The sequence below is a fragment of the Tamandua tetradactyla genome, chromosome 2 (assembly GCF_023851605.1).
Source record: "Tamandua tetradactyla isolate mTamTet1 chromosome 2, mTamTet1.pri, whole genome shotgun sequence".
In the NCBI taxonomy this organism is placed as follows: Eukaryota; Metazoa; Chordata; class Mammalia; order Pilosa; family Myrmecophagidae; genus Tamandua; species Tamandua tetradactyla.
In genome coordinates, this window is record NC_135328.1 from 89,021,682 (window position 1) to 89,037,062 (window position 15,381).

Here is a 15,381-nt window from a genome sequence, read left to right on the forward strand (position 1 = left end):
TGCACCTTCCATCTGTGTAGCGTGACTTAGAGTGACAATTTTGCTCCAGTGTCTTAGTATAAAGTATTATTTTGCAAGAAAAATACCTAAACAGGTTGATAGTTCTGCTGAATCTATTGGAAAAAAAAAATTTTTTTTTTCTATTTGTGAAAGCTCAGTGCATTGAAGATGATGAAACATGACTGAATTCTCCTTAGAGTGTGTAAGGAGCCTGATGGTTTAGAAACTTACACATTCTGAAGAATAAAAAAAGGTGATATGTTACAAAGAGAAAGCTTGAAAGAAACACACATTGTCAAATATGTAATTTAAGACATAAAGAAGATATGATTCTTAGGGGGTGCCAAGATCCCAAACTGTCCCAAATTGTAATACCCAGTTCTTCTCCCCTGTGTATGTAATCTGTTCCTTGGCTTTATTCACTATTTGGCAGATTAAACACAATTCCCAGTTAAAAGAAACATTGAAATTACAAAATTCACAGCGATTTGATTTTATTCATTTTTCACAAGTTCTCACAGTGATGAATGGTTCAAGTGGATAACAGACCTAATAGGTTGAACCAGAGAAAATTGAAATCTGGGCTGTAGTTTATAAATTCTGATTAAAAATTATATATGAAAATTAAGTACTCGAATTATTTGAAGATTTAATGGGAAAACTGCCTTGAATAATATTTGGAAAATATTTCCTATATCATGTAAAATTTGAGGGAAACTTTTCTTTTTAAGTTTAAGTGAATTTGAATTCCTTTGTCAAAGAGGATTTTGACATCATTCTTGCCAATGACTATTGCTTCTTGAAGAGCATCTTGTAACAAAGATTAAATTATAATACTAAGTATTTTAGCACATGCACTCTCCTCAGCATATAATTCTCTGCACACACATCCAGAGAAAACTAATTATTTTTAATAAAGCATCTATATCATACATTATTGGGTCTTGGGTTGAAAATCTCTAATAAAATATCTGTAAGAGTAGATATATTTTCCCCTTAGTCTATCAAGTTCATGAGAGCAGTAGATGTAGCTATTTTGTCTTTCTCTTCCATCCCCAGTGACATATATATAGTGTCTAGCTCACCATAAGCACACAATCAGTATTAGAAATTATGTGGGTTTTTCAAGTTGGATATTACACTAGGAAATAACTCAGAATTGCAAACTTTTCAATTTAGTATTAAATATGTTAAAATCTTCCTCTAAACTAAGCAGTAAGATGCTCATAAATAATTTTAATATGTAGAATATTTTACAAAGATTACCATAACTATGAGACTTTTCTCCCCTGAGATGCACAGTAGATTCATTCTAAGATGTGTCCTTAATAGTTGTAAATAAAACATGGTGTGAGAAATAGGACATTTTGGATATCTTCATAAATTCAGAACATACATAGGATGAACAAAGGACTTGAAGTGGATAGATATTGAAAGCATTAAATCTCCTTCCCCCATATGTTAACACTCACATACCCCCATACGTAAAATCTGGGATTGAGCATCACATATATATATGTATTTATAAATCATTCTCCATTTAGTCACAATTTACGAACATTTTAAATTTCAATTTCAGAGAAATGAGAAAAAAGCACAATAAATAGAAAGAACACAACCTAACTATAGAAGAGTCAGGTGGAGGACTGCTATCTTGTGTGCATATTTATCATGATCATAATCATGATCATCATTTTTAAAAAATAACTTGAATTAGCCAACAAGTACCTAGAATTACCAGTGTGACTAAACTGTTTCAGAGTAGAGTCCATAATGAGGGTGAATTCAGGATTACTGTTTAGGGCATTAATTTTCTGCCTGGTGAAGCAAGAATGCCCTAAAAATGCAGAAAATGCTAAGCTAGAACAAATACTGGAATGATTTATGGCAAAATTAATGCACGCCATCAGGCTGTTGGGTTGTGAAAGCTGTGCTGTTGGCTGCCTAAGTACTAGATTTATGCAGTTTCTCTTCATGGTTCGCTCATCTCTGCTGTTCAGAACGAGACACTTTAAACCAGAAGAGCTATCTGTGATGGCATGCATTAATTCTTCAGTCTACCGTCCAATTATGGAATGGATCTACATGTGTTTATGTGCTATCAGAGACAGAATAATTTTAGGAGTTTATCTATCATAGGAACAAGTTTCTTGTAAAATTAGTAGGGTCAAATTACCCTAGATGTACATATGGGAATATTGTCATTAGTAAAACCTTGAAAATTTTTCAGTAGAGACTAGAACAATCTATATTTTTACATATGCAGTTCCATGTTTTTTCCTTTGCCTGGTAAAAGTTTCATTAAATTATGTGAAATGTTCCATTTCACTTCTGTGTCACAATTCAACTTCAGGTTTATGCTGAGCCCCAGTGGCTGGTTCACCACTGCATAAGAGGCTTAGCTGAGAGGTAGCCAATAGTAACAACACCTGTGACAGCTGTTGTTTCCTCTAATAGGTAATAGAGTTTGACGATGGATCTGGATCAGTTCTCAGAATACAACCCTTAAGGACTCCGCGGGATGAGGCCATTTATGAATGTGTGGCCTCGAATAATGTGGGAGAAATAAGTGTATCTACCAGACTCACAGTTTTACGTGGTAAGTAATCTAGTATAAGGCTGTTTCTGTGTCATTGTGGAAATTCTGTCTCAGGTGTTCCTTTGTAGGACCATGAAAAGAACTAGCATTGGGTTGGCACGTATATTGAAAACAAATTAAAATGAAAGGCATATAAGGGTCAAACTTTTAAATAGACTATGGGAGCCCTCTCTCATTATGATATCTTAAAGAAATGCTAATCAGAGAGAAAGAAGAGTCCAAAGAAGTGCTGCTTTCAAATACCAGAAATCATTTTGCTTTTTGGTAGAGATCTTAGAAAGGAAACAGTGTGTTCTACTCTTTTGCATGTTGTCATGACTTGTGCATGAATTTTTCATACCTAGTTCAGCACCTACCTTTTAATAAATTCCCAAAGCTGACATTGACATTAGCAAAATTAAAGGAAGAACCTGGACCTACAAATAAGTTCCTCTTAAGTGGTTGATTAGACACAAGTATGAGAAAGGCACATTTCTCCTTTATATCAAACAAATGTTTCGATTACAATAGTTATCATTCTTGAACCATACTTGTCTATTGATGCAAGTAAAAAGGTGAATCCTCTATTTTTTTTTTAATCTCTGACTGCATTGCTTCTGCAATTTGACAAAAGCATGGGATGCCTTGCCACATTTCCAGTACGGTATGTCCACTTTCTGACATGACAGGACTAGAGAATAAAGGATAATGATTAATATTAGGTTGTATGTCTCTATTTTAGTCTTTTGTATGAGATAAGAACTTGCCCAAGTTGGCTTGCCTACCAGTTGACATTTCCAGACTAACGTTTCTGTGTCTTTATGTGTATCTCTCTTCTGTACACTTTGTTTTGTTTTACTTTGAGCCTCATTTTGTTTTATGCCAGCATTTAGGAAATTTGATTTTTTTTAAGATGAAGGAAATTAGAAAGAAATGATCAAAATGTAATCATGGCTGACCATATGTAGACTGGGAACACCCCCACCCCCATTCCATTTTTTTCTATTGAGGGATTTTTTTGCCTTGTATTTTTTTTAATAAAATCAGATTCATTTTTCCTACCATATTTATTTGGTTCCACATCTTGCTCTCTCTAAATTGTACACCCTTCTTTGGAGGTAAATAGTTACTACTCATATGTGCCAAATTTATCAGGTGGATTTGAGATTTAAAACAAAAAAAACAAAACAAAATGCTGCAAAATATCTAAGCAAAAACAAATATTTAATCCAATAATCATATAAAATGTGATTCTCTCTTTCTATGTATGTGTGTGTGTATATATATATATATATATATATATACCCTTAAATATGTTTCAAGTAATATCAATAATCACTTTATTGTGATTATAATATTGGAAAATATTAAAAACTAGATGGTCTTCTTTTAAATGCATGAAACAGAATGATGCTAAAATACAGAATATTCAGATTTGAGCTCCATTTTGGCCATTATGGCAAGCTAAACTGATGCAGGAAGTCCTCCATTCCATTATAAACACTTGGAGATATTTCAAAAATATCAGAAAATGAAATGCATTTCCAGACTTGCAAACAAGAAAGGGAAATTTCTAGGCACTAAAACAAGTAGGAAATCCCCAGAGAGGAGGCCATTTGTAGTCTTATAATTCAAGATAATAATGCAGTGGGTTATATGCTTTATGGCTGGAATTTTAACTCTCAAGCAGGGTAGAAGATATGAAGAAGAGAAGTGAGATTAGTTTCTACATAAAGATGCGCCTTCTAGCAATATTCCTGTAGTGCAGTAACTCAGAGCTCAGAAGCTAACACAAAAGCTGGTCAGAACAGTGATTCTCACAGAGCATGGAAGACGCAGCCATGAAACTCCTCACCCCACAGAGACACTTTTACAGTCCAGGACAGAGGTTGCCAGAGAAGGCGATACGTGCCTCAGATGGGCTCATATGTACAAATTCTAAAGCATGCCAACCAGTACCAGCCCATGAGAAGCAGTAAGCCCAAGTGATGAGGGAAGAAATTGTAGCCTGTGATCTACAATTTACTGAACTGTTTTAAAGTAAAAGTGTTTAAAATATTTGAGAGAGTAAAGGAAGTTATATAAGCTATAGGGTAAGAACAGGGCATTAGGAAAAAAGGAGCAGACAGGAGTTAGAAGTCAAATTTTAGAACCAGAAAAAATCTGAGACTGTGTTCATACATATTATATAGTATGCACTACAAAAAGGTGCATTATGTGTGAATATAGATGTCAACGAAAACATAAATGAAAGATCTAAAATTGTAGAGTGATTTATTTAACAGATATTCATATCTAAATCATAATCAGACTCATTTGTTGATCTCCATTTGAAAATTTAATCTCCATTTGTTCACCTGGTTTAGAACTAATGCTATTATATAGAAAGTGTTCTACAAAATTATAATAATGCAATAAAATTTGTTTGAAACTTCTTAGTTTTTACCTTCTAAATTCCTTGAATTACTTAAGAGGAAATAATTAAGTTGTTTTGCTTGACTATGCATTTGATGAAGACTGACAAAAAGTTGAAGGAAAATATGACTTTATTTCAGTATGCACAGAGGCAGTAAGTTTTGCTGGCTCCCAACTGATGTAATTGCCCCTCTCATCTGCCTTTATCTAACTAGACCATGGATATAACAAATGCATCAAAAAATTTTCATAGTGATTTTGACTTTCTATGTGAGTATTTTGTCATTTGTAAATATATTTGTATGAAAATTTATGATTCTGGTAAAGTAGTTAACTCTTCTTTTTTAGAGATATTTTTAGCAGTTTTGGAAATGTTTCATGAGAAAAATTCAAAGGTATTTTGGAATATGGAAAAGTAGTCTAAACATAGCCTTAAAATAGAATACTTTCAAAAATCCTTATAGTATGAAATAAATGGGGTTAGAGTTGTCTTTCACTGTTTTAGAGTTTCCCTGTTATTTAAAATTTCTTAATACTAGTTATTCTCTTTATCATAGTCTGCTATAAATATTCTAATGTTAACTGACATTCACAGAATATCAACATGGTAAACAGTTAACTAAATGAACATAAAGAACTTATACCAGAGGTGATGAGCTTTGTGTCCATTTTAAGTTCACTGTCTCTCACAAATCTTGTTGGCAGACTCCTGCAGCACTCTGTTTTGTGGTAGGTAGAGACCACTTTGTTCTTTTCATCCAGTGGCTCACATCAGATGCCTTTTCTGTCCACATGAGTCATTTCCTTTTTCCTACTTTGCTAACAATGCCAAAAATGTGCTGACTGTCATGACAGGCTTTGTCTAAGTGGACTGGATTGAGATCACTAATTAAGTTCACACAGGCTACTGGAGAGCCTTATTAATTGGAGAGTCAAACATCTGAACTTCGTGGCTCAATGCAGAAGACACTGAAATGGTACTCTGACCACCCACGTATTCTGAAGGGAGTATTTCAAGGAAAACGTTCTCTTAGTAGTTGGTTTCAATTTACCCCAGGTCTCAAAAATGGTTTTCATAAGGAAGGATAACTACCAGCTTGGGCTGAGCATGTCCTGGAATGAAATATTTGGCTGATTGACATTTTTTACTCTGTTGACCATGGCTCATGAAAGAAGAAGGAGGAGCAGAGAGGATTGCATGTAGTACTTGTGGCCCCCAGTTTTTTAAAATATCTCATGTTTTTTTGGTTACCCTTTCTGTGGAAATACCAGCTTTCTAAGTTATATGGTACATTAGGAGGCTGAGTATGTCCATCTTACACATGCTTTTCTTCCTTGGCAGAGCCTTGAGTGCAGGCATCAGATCTCCTGGATGGGCTTTTGAAGGGCTGAGCCTCACCTAATTGTGGAATGCTGCTAAGGAATACAAATTAGGTATTAGGCTTTTTATGAGAGGCACGCATAGGAGCAGAAAGGGCATTTTAAGAAGAGAATTATCATCCCAGTGTGCACATGAAATTGTTTCCATCTGAACCTTTGGTTCATTGCCCACCATTTTTTCCTGACCAAAGGTATCAACAGGAAAACTTGTAATATAAAATTATGAAATGATAACTGCAGAGAGGAATGTTTTCTCATATACATGTGATAAGCCACTGGGCAAGGAAAATGAGATGTCACCATGCACAGAATTCTTTCTATTAAGTGAACAGTAGCACTTGTCATTTGAGGGCAAGAAGAGAGGCATGAAATGTAACTTTTTCTTGTCCACATAATTCCCTTTCTATAAGAGAAACTTTTTAAAAGTTTTAATCAACTTCGCCTCCAAACTAAATGACATGTTCCTTGACTTTAGTTTATTTACTTTTATTTTTTAAGGTAGTAATCAAAATACACATCACATTTTTTGGCATCTGAAACAGCATGCCATTTTTTTAAGCTTTCTGAATTATTTTGAGAGTCCTGCCCATTCCTAACGAGCACTGTCCCCAAACCCCACCTCCACCACCACAAAGGAAGAGGTTGTGATATAAATTGTTGTTTATAGGAAACTGACTTATGCATGCAACCTAGAAAGAGTACAGTTAATGTCTAAAAATGTTAGCTGAACAAATAGGAAACATTTTAGTTACCTAGTTTAGTAAACGTTTCTCATTAAGTGATATTCTGCCTATCAATACATTATATTCCATGGATTGATAACTGTAAAGACACAAGAGAATATACAAAGTTCCAAAGTCTTGGTGACATAGTTTAGTAAACGTTTCTCGTTAAGTGATATTCTGCCTATCAATACATTATATTCCATGGATTGATAACTGTAAAGACACAAGAGAATATACAAAGTTCCAAAGTCTTGGTGTCAGGTAATCTGAGTTCCAACTTTTTCCAGCTCTTGCTCTGTCACAAAATACTGTGGCATCTTAAGCAGATGTGTTAATTTCCTCAATTGTGTTTTTTTGTTGTTATTGTTTGTCTCCCAGTGAAGCCATTGAATTGGTGATCCCTCAGATCACTTCTCTGTAGCTCTCTGTGATTTGGTGACATGCTTATTTCAGGAAGACAATTCTTGCAAGATGGAAGAAATATGTTCCCTGAAGGTGACTGTTACTGAGACAGTAAAACAAACAGTGAGCAGTCAGATGAGACAGAGAAGGCAGTTCATTGGGAAATAGAAAGAAATGTTTGCATAGTATATCTGTTTCAAAAAATTGTGAGCCGTTAGAGCAGTTGTTAAAAAAAAAAAGGAAACGACTTTTACAGTCTTTCAGGGAGAAGGCAGTCAACTATCTCGGCCATTGTGCAGTACCCTGTGATCAGAATTAGCATGTTCATTACAGTCTCATTTTATTAATGCCTCTTTTTGAAGATGAACACAGTTGTCCCCGCTGTGAAAATGGTACTTTGCCGTTTATGTTATAAAGTGGTCTCGGCTGGGGATCCAGGCTTGGAACATTAAAGAACAAAGCACAGCTGCTTGACTGTCACACAAAAGGATTTCTATGAAAGACTGAAACAAAAGGAAGGGTGGCCAACATAGAACAAACTTGCTGGCAATTATGGCACTGAGTGAAGATTACTTGAAATAGCTTATAAAATAGTTGAGTACTTGGAATAAATTGATACCAACATGATAAATCCTTCCTCTGTAGTGTATTTCCATGCTGGAGAAAGTTGGTGGTGGGCAGAGCCATTTAAGTAGGCAGAAACTTCTGGCTTTTCAGTAGTATCATTTTTAGCACTTAAAAATAACTATCTTTTTATGAAATCAAGAGCCAGTGTGGCCATGGGAGACTCTCTTAAGGAGAGACATTGAAACTGAGAATATTTGAGAGAAAATGGATACATGCGTTGAGATTACTCAAATTTCCTTGTGATCCTTCTTTTAAGTCTGCTATGTTGGTGGCACATATTGACTTCTTTTGAAACATTATCACTTGTTTTTCCACACTGGGAATATGTGTGAAAAGAATTCAGAGAGAAAGACTGTGCTTGTAAATCACTGCATTTGAATAAGAAGACTTTTCTTTCTTAGCCTCATTAAAATATTGTTTTTAATGTTTTTGTGTTGTATATGAAGTCATGTGACTGTTTACTGCTGATTGATCTTTTTCATGGAACTATGAAAATATGCAACTAGAAGGGAATTATGGAGCTTACTTAGTCTGAGACCTTTATTTTAGGCACAAGAAAACAAGGTCCGCAGAGTTTGAAAGAATTTGTTCTTGGTCATACATCTAAAAGTCTCTTTGGGTTTTACCTTGTTGGAAGTGATATGTGCTGTTTTAGACTGTGACAGTGTTTTATCCTTTTAGATACCATTTTTTTGGAGGTGGGGGTGGTACATAGGCTAGGAATTGAACCCGAGTCTCCCGAGATATTTACTTTTTTTTTGTCGTTTTTAATATATTTATTGAGATATCTTCACATACATACTTGTCCATCTAATGTATACAACAGTATCATCACACAGTTCTGTATTTATCACCATGGCCATTATTAGAACATTTGCATCACTTCAGAAAAAAGAAAAAGAAAAAAAACATGCATCCCATACCCCTTACCCCGCCCCCCCATTGACAACTAGTATGGCAATCTACCCAATTTTTTTTACCCTTTATCCCCACTCCCTATTATTTATGTATTTTTTGTGCATATTTTTTTCCTCATCTGTCCATACCCTGGATAAAGGGACCATCAGGCACAAGGTTTTCACAATCACATGGTCACACTGTAAAAGCTTTCGATACTGGGTTTTTAAAGGGTGTCTCCTGACCCTTAATTCTCACATTCTTGTGGGTGTTCATCAGCCACTTGTAATGTTACTTTTAGGTGGAGAAAGAGGATGGCGTCTAGGGATCTAAACAAGTTGAAGCTGTGTTGATTAGCTCAAAGTAGTACAAGCTCAAGTCCTGTGTTACCTGTTTGATGGTAAGAGCTGGATATATACGGCATAATTTTCCACCCAGCTTTCCACTCAGTCATTATAAACACAGACTTGACACAGCATTTTAAATTCCAAATACTGAATATGCTAAATTGGAGGCAACTCCTAGGTAATTGAATTTTTGAAAGTGATGTTGAGCCATACAAACTGTTTTGTATGTACTTATTTCCTCTTGTGCATGTTTCTGTATACAAATCAATAAATGGACTCATTTTAGTAAACTGGAATGGCAAGACAAAAAATCAGGTTTTTTACCTTTTACCACATGCCCACACTCCTAAGATATTTATTTTTCCTAATTTTTTTTCCTACTGTTTTTAGGATTTTCTTCTATCATGAGGCAATGCAATTTATAGTCCTTACAGAAAGGTCATTTCCTTAGGGTAGATTTCTAAAAGTAAGGATTAGCCAATGAAAGGATCTGCCTAGTTTTGGGGCTACTGCTAATAAAACATCATAGCACTTGGGGTGTTGCAATGGTGACTCAGTGGCAGAATTCTCACCTGCCATGCCCGAGACCCAGGTTCAATTACCCATGCCTGCCCACAAAAAAAAAAAAAAAAAAAAAAAGATTATAGCACTAGACAATCCTGTCTGTGTTGTGTGAAGGTTCAACATCTCCCGATTTTGTCAGCACTGAGAATTTCCTTTCTTCTAGGCTTTGTTAGTTTAATATTGAGAAAAATTATATCTCTAGGTTTTATATTTGATTTCTAGTGAGGTAGAACAAATTTTGCACATTTACAATCAGTTCCCTCTTATATAAGTTGTGGGTTCGAGTTCTTTTCCTCAATGATCGTTTGGTCTTGAAGAATTTCTTTAGAGTAAAGAGCGCTTTATTAATTAAGGCTGTTAACCGTGAGTCATAGTTGCCCTCTCCCCCTGCCATTTTTCTTAACAAGCTTATCTCTGATTGCTGTCATTTTTTAAATGTTTAAATATACAGATTTTTTTTCTTTTGATAAACTCAAGGCCAAGGATATGTTCCTTTGAGATTTATTCATTGGTCTTAAAGCTGAGAAATCTTTCCAATCTGGTGACGAGGCACATATTTATTATCTACAATTTTTCATTAATTCTGTGACCCGCGTTTTTTTTTTTTCCACAGTTTAATCTCTCTTAAACAGGGGTGGTTATCCTCTCTAAAACAGAGACTTCACTTTTGATGTATAAGACATTGTCCTGGAAGGACAGTGTTCTTAGCAGACAAGTCCCCAGCCAACTATGACATGTAAGAAAATAATGTCTAAAACACTATGGATGTGCATGGTGTGGAAAAGACCCACCTGGATCATGTATCCTAGAAGGGAAGAGAGCTCTGAATTGAGCCTTGAAAAATGTGTAGAGTTTTATCAAGTGAGAGAGTATTAGAGGTAGAGGAAACTTCATGAACAAAGTTGAATCGATAAGAAATTACTAAATGTTGGGGGTAGTGCCGGGTCGACATAACAATAGTAGTTCAGAATGGGGGAGAAGTAAAAGGGTAGTTGTAGAAGAAAATGAGGTTGGGGCATATTTTGCTGGCTAAGGAGATTAAATTACACAAGAGAAATACAAGGTCAGAAGTTGACACAGACCATCTCTAAATGAGTTGATATTTGCGAAGAAGAATATAAAAATACTTTACTAAAAGTAATATATCAAACAGTTCAGTCACAAGCACAATTGATGTTCATACTTTAAAAACTGGATATTTAATTGACTTTCATTGATAAGATTTGAACAACTTTTTTAAAAATTGAATTTTCTGGGTTTCAAAATTAGTTTTAATATAAGCTACTAATTACCATGAGTTGTACATTCATAATTTATTGGAATTTGGGGCTTAGATATAAGAAATGCCTCATGCAAGGTTTAATTATCAAAATCCTAATTACGTATTTCCTTAGAAGAGTTAAGTTATTTCATCTTATTAGAAAAACAATGACTTGTGGATTAATGCTCCATTAAACATAACTATGATGACACACATACCTGTATTCTTAATATATTTTATTAAAGATAGTAACATTTTAAGTTTATTTTATCTGTGATCTTTCAAAATGGGCTTATATTATAATTTAAGCCTCATAACCTTTGACACTCCCTTTTTGTATCTTTATATTCCTGATATTTAAACTTTACCATTATGTTAAATATTAATTATTTTCAACCTTTAACACAGTGGATTTTTTTCCTAATAGATTTTGGCGATAAGTATAGCTCTATTAAATGTCCTTAAACATGCTTGATATGTATTTTCTTGTAAACTTGATCGCAGTTTGGGTTTTCCCAGAGAAAATCCTATGGATTTTTTTTAGAGTATAATTCCGAAAGAACTGTCTGAAAGAATGAAGAGTGAGACCAACAAATCCATATTAAAAGTTGCTATACATTTTCTAACCTTCCACATATTGGAAAACATCATTCTTTTTGTTTGTTTGCTTTTATGGTTTTATCTGTTATAGTTTACCTCCATGAGTAACCACCAATCTGTCATTTAGCAACAACTGGAAAATTAAAATTAAATACTGTAAAAAAGTATTAGTTAATAAAAAGTTGATGGCTTTCAATAAAGGCAGGTATAAATTATGAATACTTATACGTTGTAGAATTAAACCAAAAAAACTCTGTTGAGAAGATATATTTTCATGTATGTATATTTTTACATGCAGGGTATATATGGTGCATTGCATTACCTGTTTAATTTGACATGCTAGCACTTTCTACTATGTGAAATAGTGCTTACCTCTTAAAGCTTTTTATCCTGTGTGTGCACCTCCCTTTTTATGTAAACTCCATTACATTTTCTCTGTCCTAGAAATGTTCCTAGTATTTACAGAGCACCCAAAAAATATTTGTGGAATGAATGTATACATATATAGAAGAAGATAAATCGATGAGGCTATATAGTAGGACCTCATTTTATGCAAACAACATGTGAATTTGGTTATATGTAATTGCAATTGAAAAAAATAAAGGCAGAGAAAGAAATAAAATTTTTAAAAACATGATTTCTGGTTAATAATGTTTACTTATTATTATTAGAATGTTTATTTCCCTTGCTTATAAAACATATATAATAGGCGAATGAACATTTGCAGTCTGGTATTTGTTTATGGCAGCAGTGTTCGAGATTCCCAATGGATGGAGGTGGTCTAAAGGTACAATGACTGAGGAATGGAAGCGGGAACTATGGTGTATACATTCAGTGGACTACTAAGCAGTGGCAAGAAGGAATAAGTTATGAGGCATGCAACTAGGTGAATGAACCATAAGGACAGTATGTTGAATGAATCGGCAGAAATGAAAAGACAGATATTATCATGCCTTACTCATATGGATTAACTATAATATACAAACTTGGCGAATTGAAGTCGAGAGCTTGCTTATCAGATTGAGGCTTATTGTAGGGGATCCTAAATTGTAAGCTCTTACGGCAGTCACATGTATTTGGGAGTTGTAGCTGTTGTTTTCAGATTCTGTGATGCTGAGATATTTGCATGTGGCCTGCTCTTTCTCTGAATGTTCAAATGTAAGTATGGTGCCTGAGACTCTGAGTTGGAGCACTGAGGCTGTGGGGGTTAGACTTACCCCATGTAGCTACTGTTGGAGGGGTTGGGGGTGTGGGTGATTGGACTTTGACTGGAGATGTGAGTTGGGCTGGTCTGGATGGGACTCGGGTAAATGGGAGTGCAGGGTGGAGGATGATATGGTCCATATTTTGGGGCTTCATCTTCTGTGTGGGACCAGGGGGAGAGATGTTTATTGGGTGCAGGGTTTGTATTTTGGGTGGCCGTTGACTGGTTTGATATGTACAGTCGGTTTGTTTGAACATCTTGTTGGTTTGTGCAGGTGGGTGTCATGCCCCAATGTATGCCAGAGTGGTTTGGGCAGAGGATGGAAAAGTGTTTGTGGGATCCCTTTGGGGGACTGGGGAAAGGGGAGAAAGTCTTGGACTTCCCTATCTGGGGGGTTCCTGGTGTTCTTGCAGGCAGTAGGGACAGCCAGTTTGGTGGTCTGAGCTCTCCATCATGGGGTTTGACCCTATGGGGCTTGTTTCCATTGGGGACTGGCTTAGCCTTCTCATTGTACCTGGGAGTCACTCCCAGAGAACCTCTTTTGTCACTCCGGTGTGATCTCTCTGGGCTGACTGGGTGGGTGGGCTCGCTACCCTCTGCCCTGCATAGGATTTGGATCTCCATGGAGATGTGGAGTGGGACTCGCATGATGAGCTGGGGACCTAGCATCATGGAATTGTGAAAGACTTCTTGACCAGGAGGGGGAGGGGAGAAGTGAGACAAGTTTTCAGTGGCTAGGGGATTTTGGACAGAGTCTAGATGTTACCCTGAAGATAGCTCTTGTGCATTGTGTAGATGTCCCTTTCTGATTTGTGGTATGTTGGAATAGCTGTAAGGGGGTACCTGGAGCTGTTGAGCTGTGTTCTGGTGGCCTTAATTCTCGAGGATGATGGTGTAACTGTATAGCTTTTGCAGGGTGGCCAGGTGATTGTGGAAGCCCTGTGTCTGGTTCTTCTTTGTCCAGGGCATGGACAGATGAGTGAAGGAGTGAGGATGGGGAATATGAATAATATGAGAGATAGGGAGTGGAAGGTTGGGTGTATTGAAGTGCTGGTGGTTCGTATGGGGGTGGGGTATGAGGTGAGGTTTGTGTCAGGTTTTTCTTTTTGCTTCTTTTTCTGGAATAATGCAGGTGTTCTGGGGGTGGTCATGGTGATGAGAATGCAGCTGTGTGATGATTTTGTGGGCCATTGGTTGTGTGCTGTGGATAGATTGTGTGTGTGAGGATTTCTCAATGAGAATATTAAAGGAAGGAAAAAAAATCACGAATGAACAGAAAAAATGTGTGATAGGTATGTTCATATAAGAAATATTTATTAAATAGTGGTGTTTGCTATTGTGCACGATTTTCAATTTATTGAAGGGTCTTGAAATGTATTGGTCATGTAAAATGAGATCCTACTGAATATACTCATGCTTATAATACAAGACCTTTTGGGCTGGGATCAATCCAACTTTTCCTGTAATGGACAAAAGTAATAATTACTTCATTGGTGCTTGAAAGATGCAAAGTATGACTGAGAACCAGAAAACTAAGGCAGATAGAAAGGAAACTAGAAATGGGGATAATGAAATAGAGGGCATTACAATGGAAAGAGAGTGATCTTTGTAGCTAATTAGATATGTGTTCATATCATCCATTCACAGCTTCCTACTTGCACATGTATAAACACATTACTTAAGTCTAAACTTAAGATTATTTTTATTTAGAATGGAAGATAATCTAGCTATCTTTATAGGGTTGAGTTGATAAATTAATGGCAAATGTATGTAAAGCGTATGGTGTTGTACGTCAAGTGTAAAGGTTGCTGGAAAAATGTTAATGAATTTGCTCCTTCCTTTATCATACCTTTGAAGCTATTGGTTTTGTCCCTCTTGTCTATGAATAAATCCCCAGCACCTAGAACAATGCCCCACACTTAGAAATTCAGTAAATGCTCCTTAAATGAGTGCCTGGTTATGGTGATGGAAGGGAACGGTCACGAACTCTGGAAGAGATATTTCCTGTCTTCCTCTGTCTTATAGTACACTGTCTATTCCAAAGGACTGAAAACAGCTTTCTGCATGGACATAAGGTGATAATTAGAGTCAGAAAAAAAAAAAAAGAAAGGCTAAATCCTCCTCTCAATACTGTGCACATGTATTACCAAGTTATTTTGAAAGACTAAATATCATTTATTGGTGCAACATTCACTAACAGGAAATACCAAAAATTGGGGCATAGTTTTTCTTCTAACATTTCTGTTGTGATGTTGTCTTAACACACAGTACCTTGTTCTTCAGAAAGCCTATACATTAGGGCCAATTAGCCAATTACTTGTACTGCCTGAGTCATAGTTAGAATTTAATTTGTGCTTTATTACATTGGATCTATCCTAGGT

General features: G+C 35.8%; 1 protein-coding gene across 9 annotated transcripts in view; it reads left to right on the top strand.

Annotated features, from left to right (window-relative positions):
• Positions 1-15,381, top strand: part of PTPRD (protein tyrosine phosphatase receptor type D) — a 685,849-nt gene that overhangs the window by 385,322 nt on the left and 285,146 nt on the right. For all 9 annotated transcript variants that reach the window (XM_077148194.1, XM_077148192.1, XM_077148196.1 and 6 more), the window contains exon 4: positions 2,458-2,599. In XM_077148194.1, the coding sequence (XP_077004309.1) occupies positions 2,458-2,599 (142 nt within the window). The remainder of the gene's footprint in view (positions 1-2,457; positions 2,600-15,381) is intronic.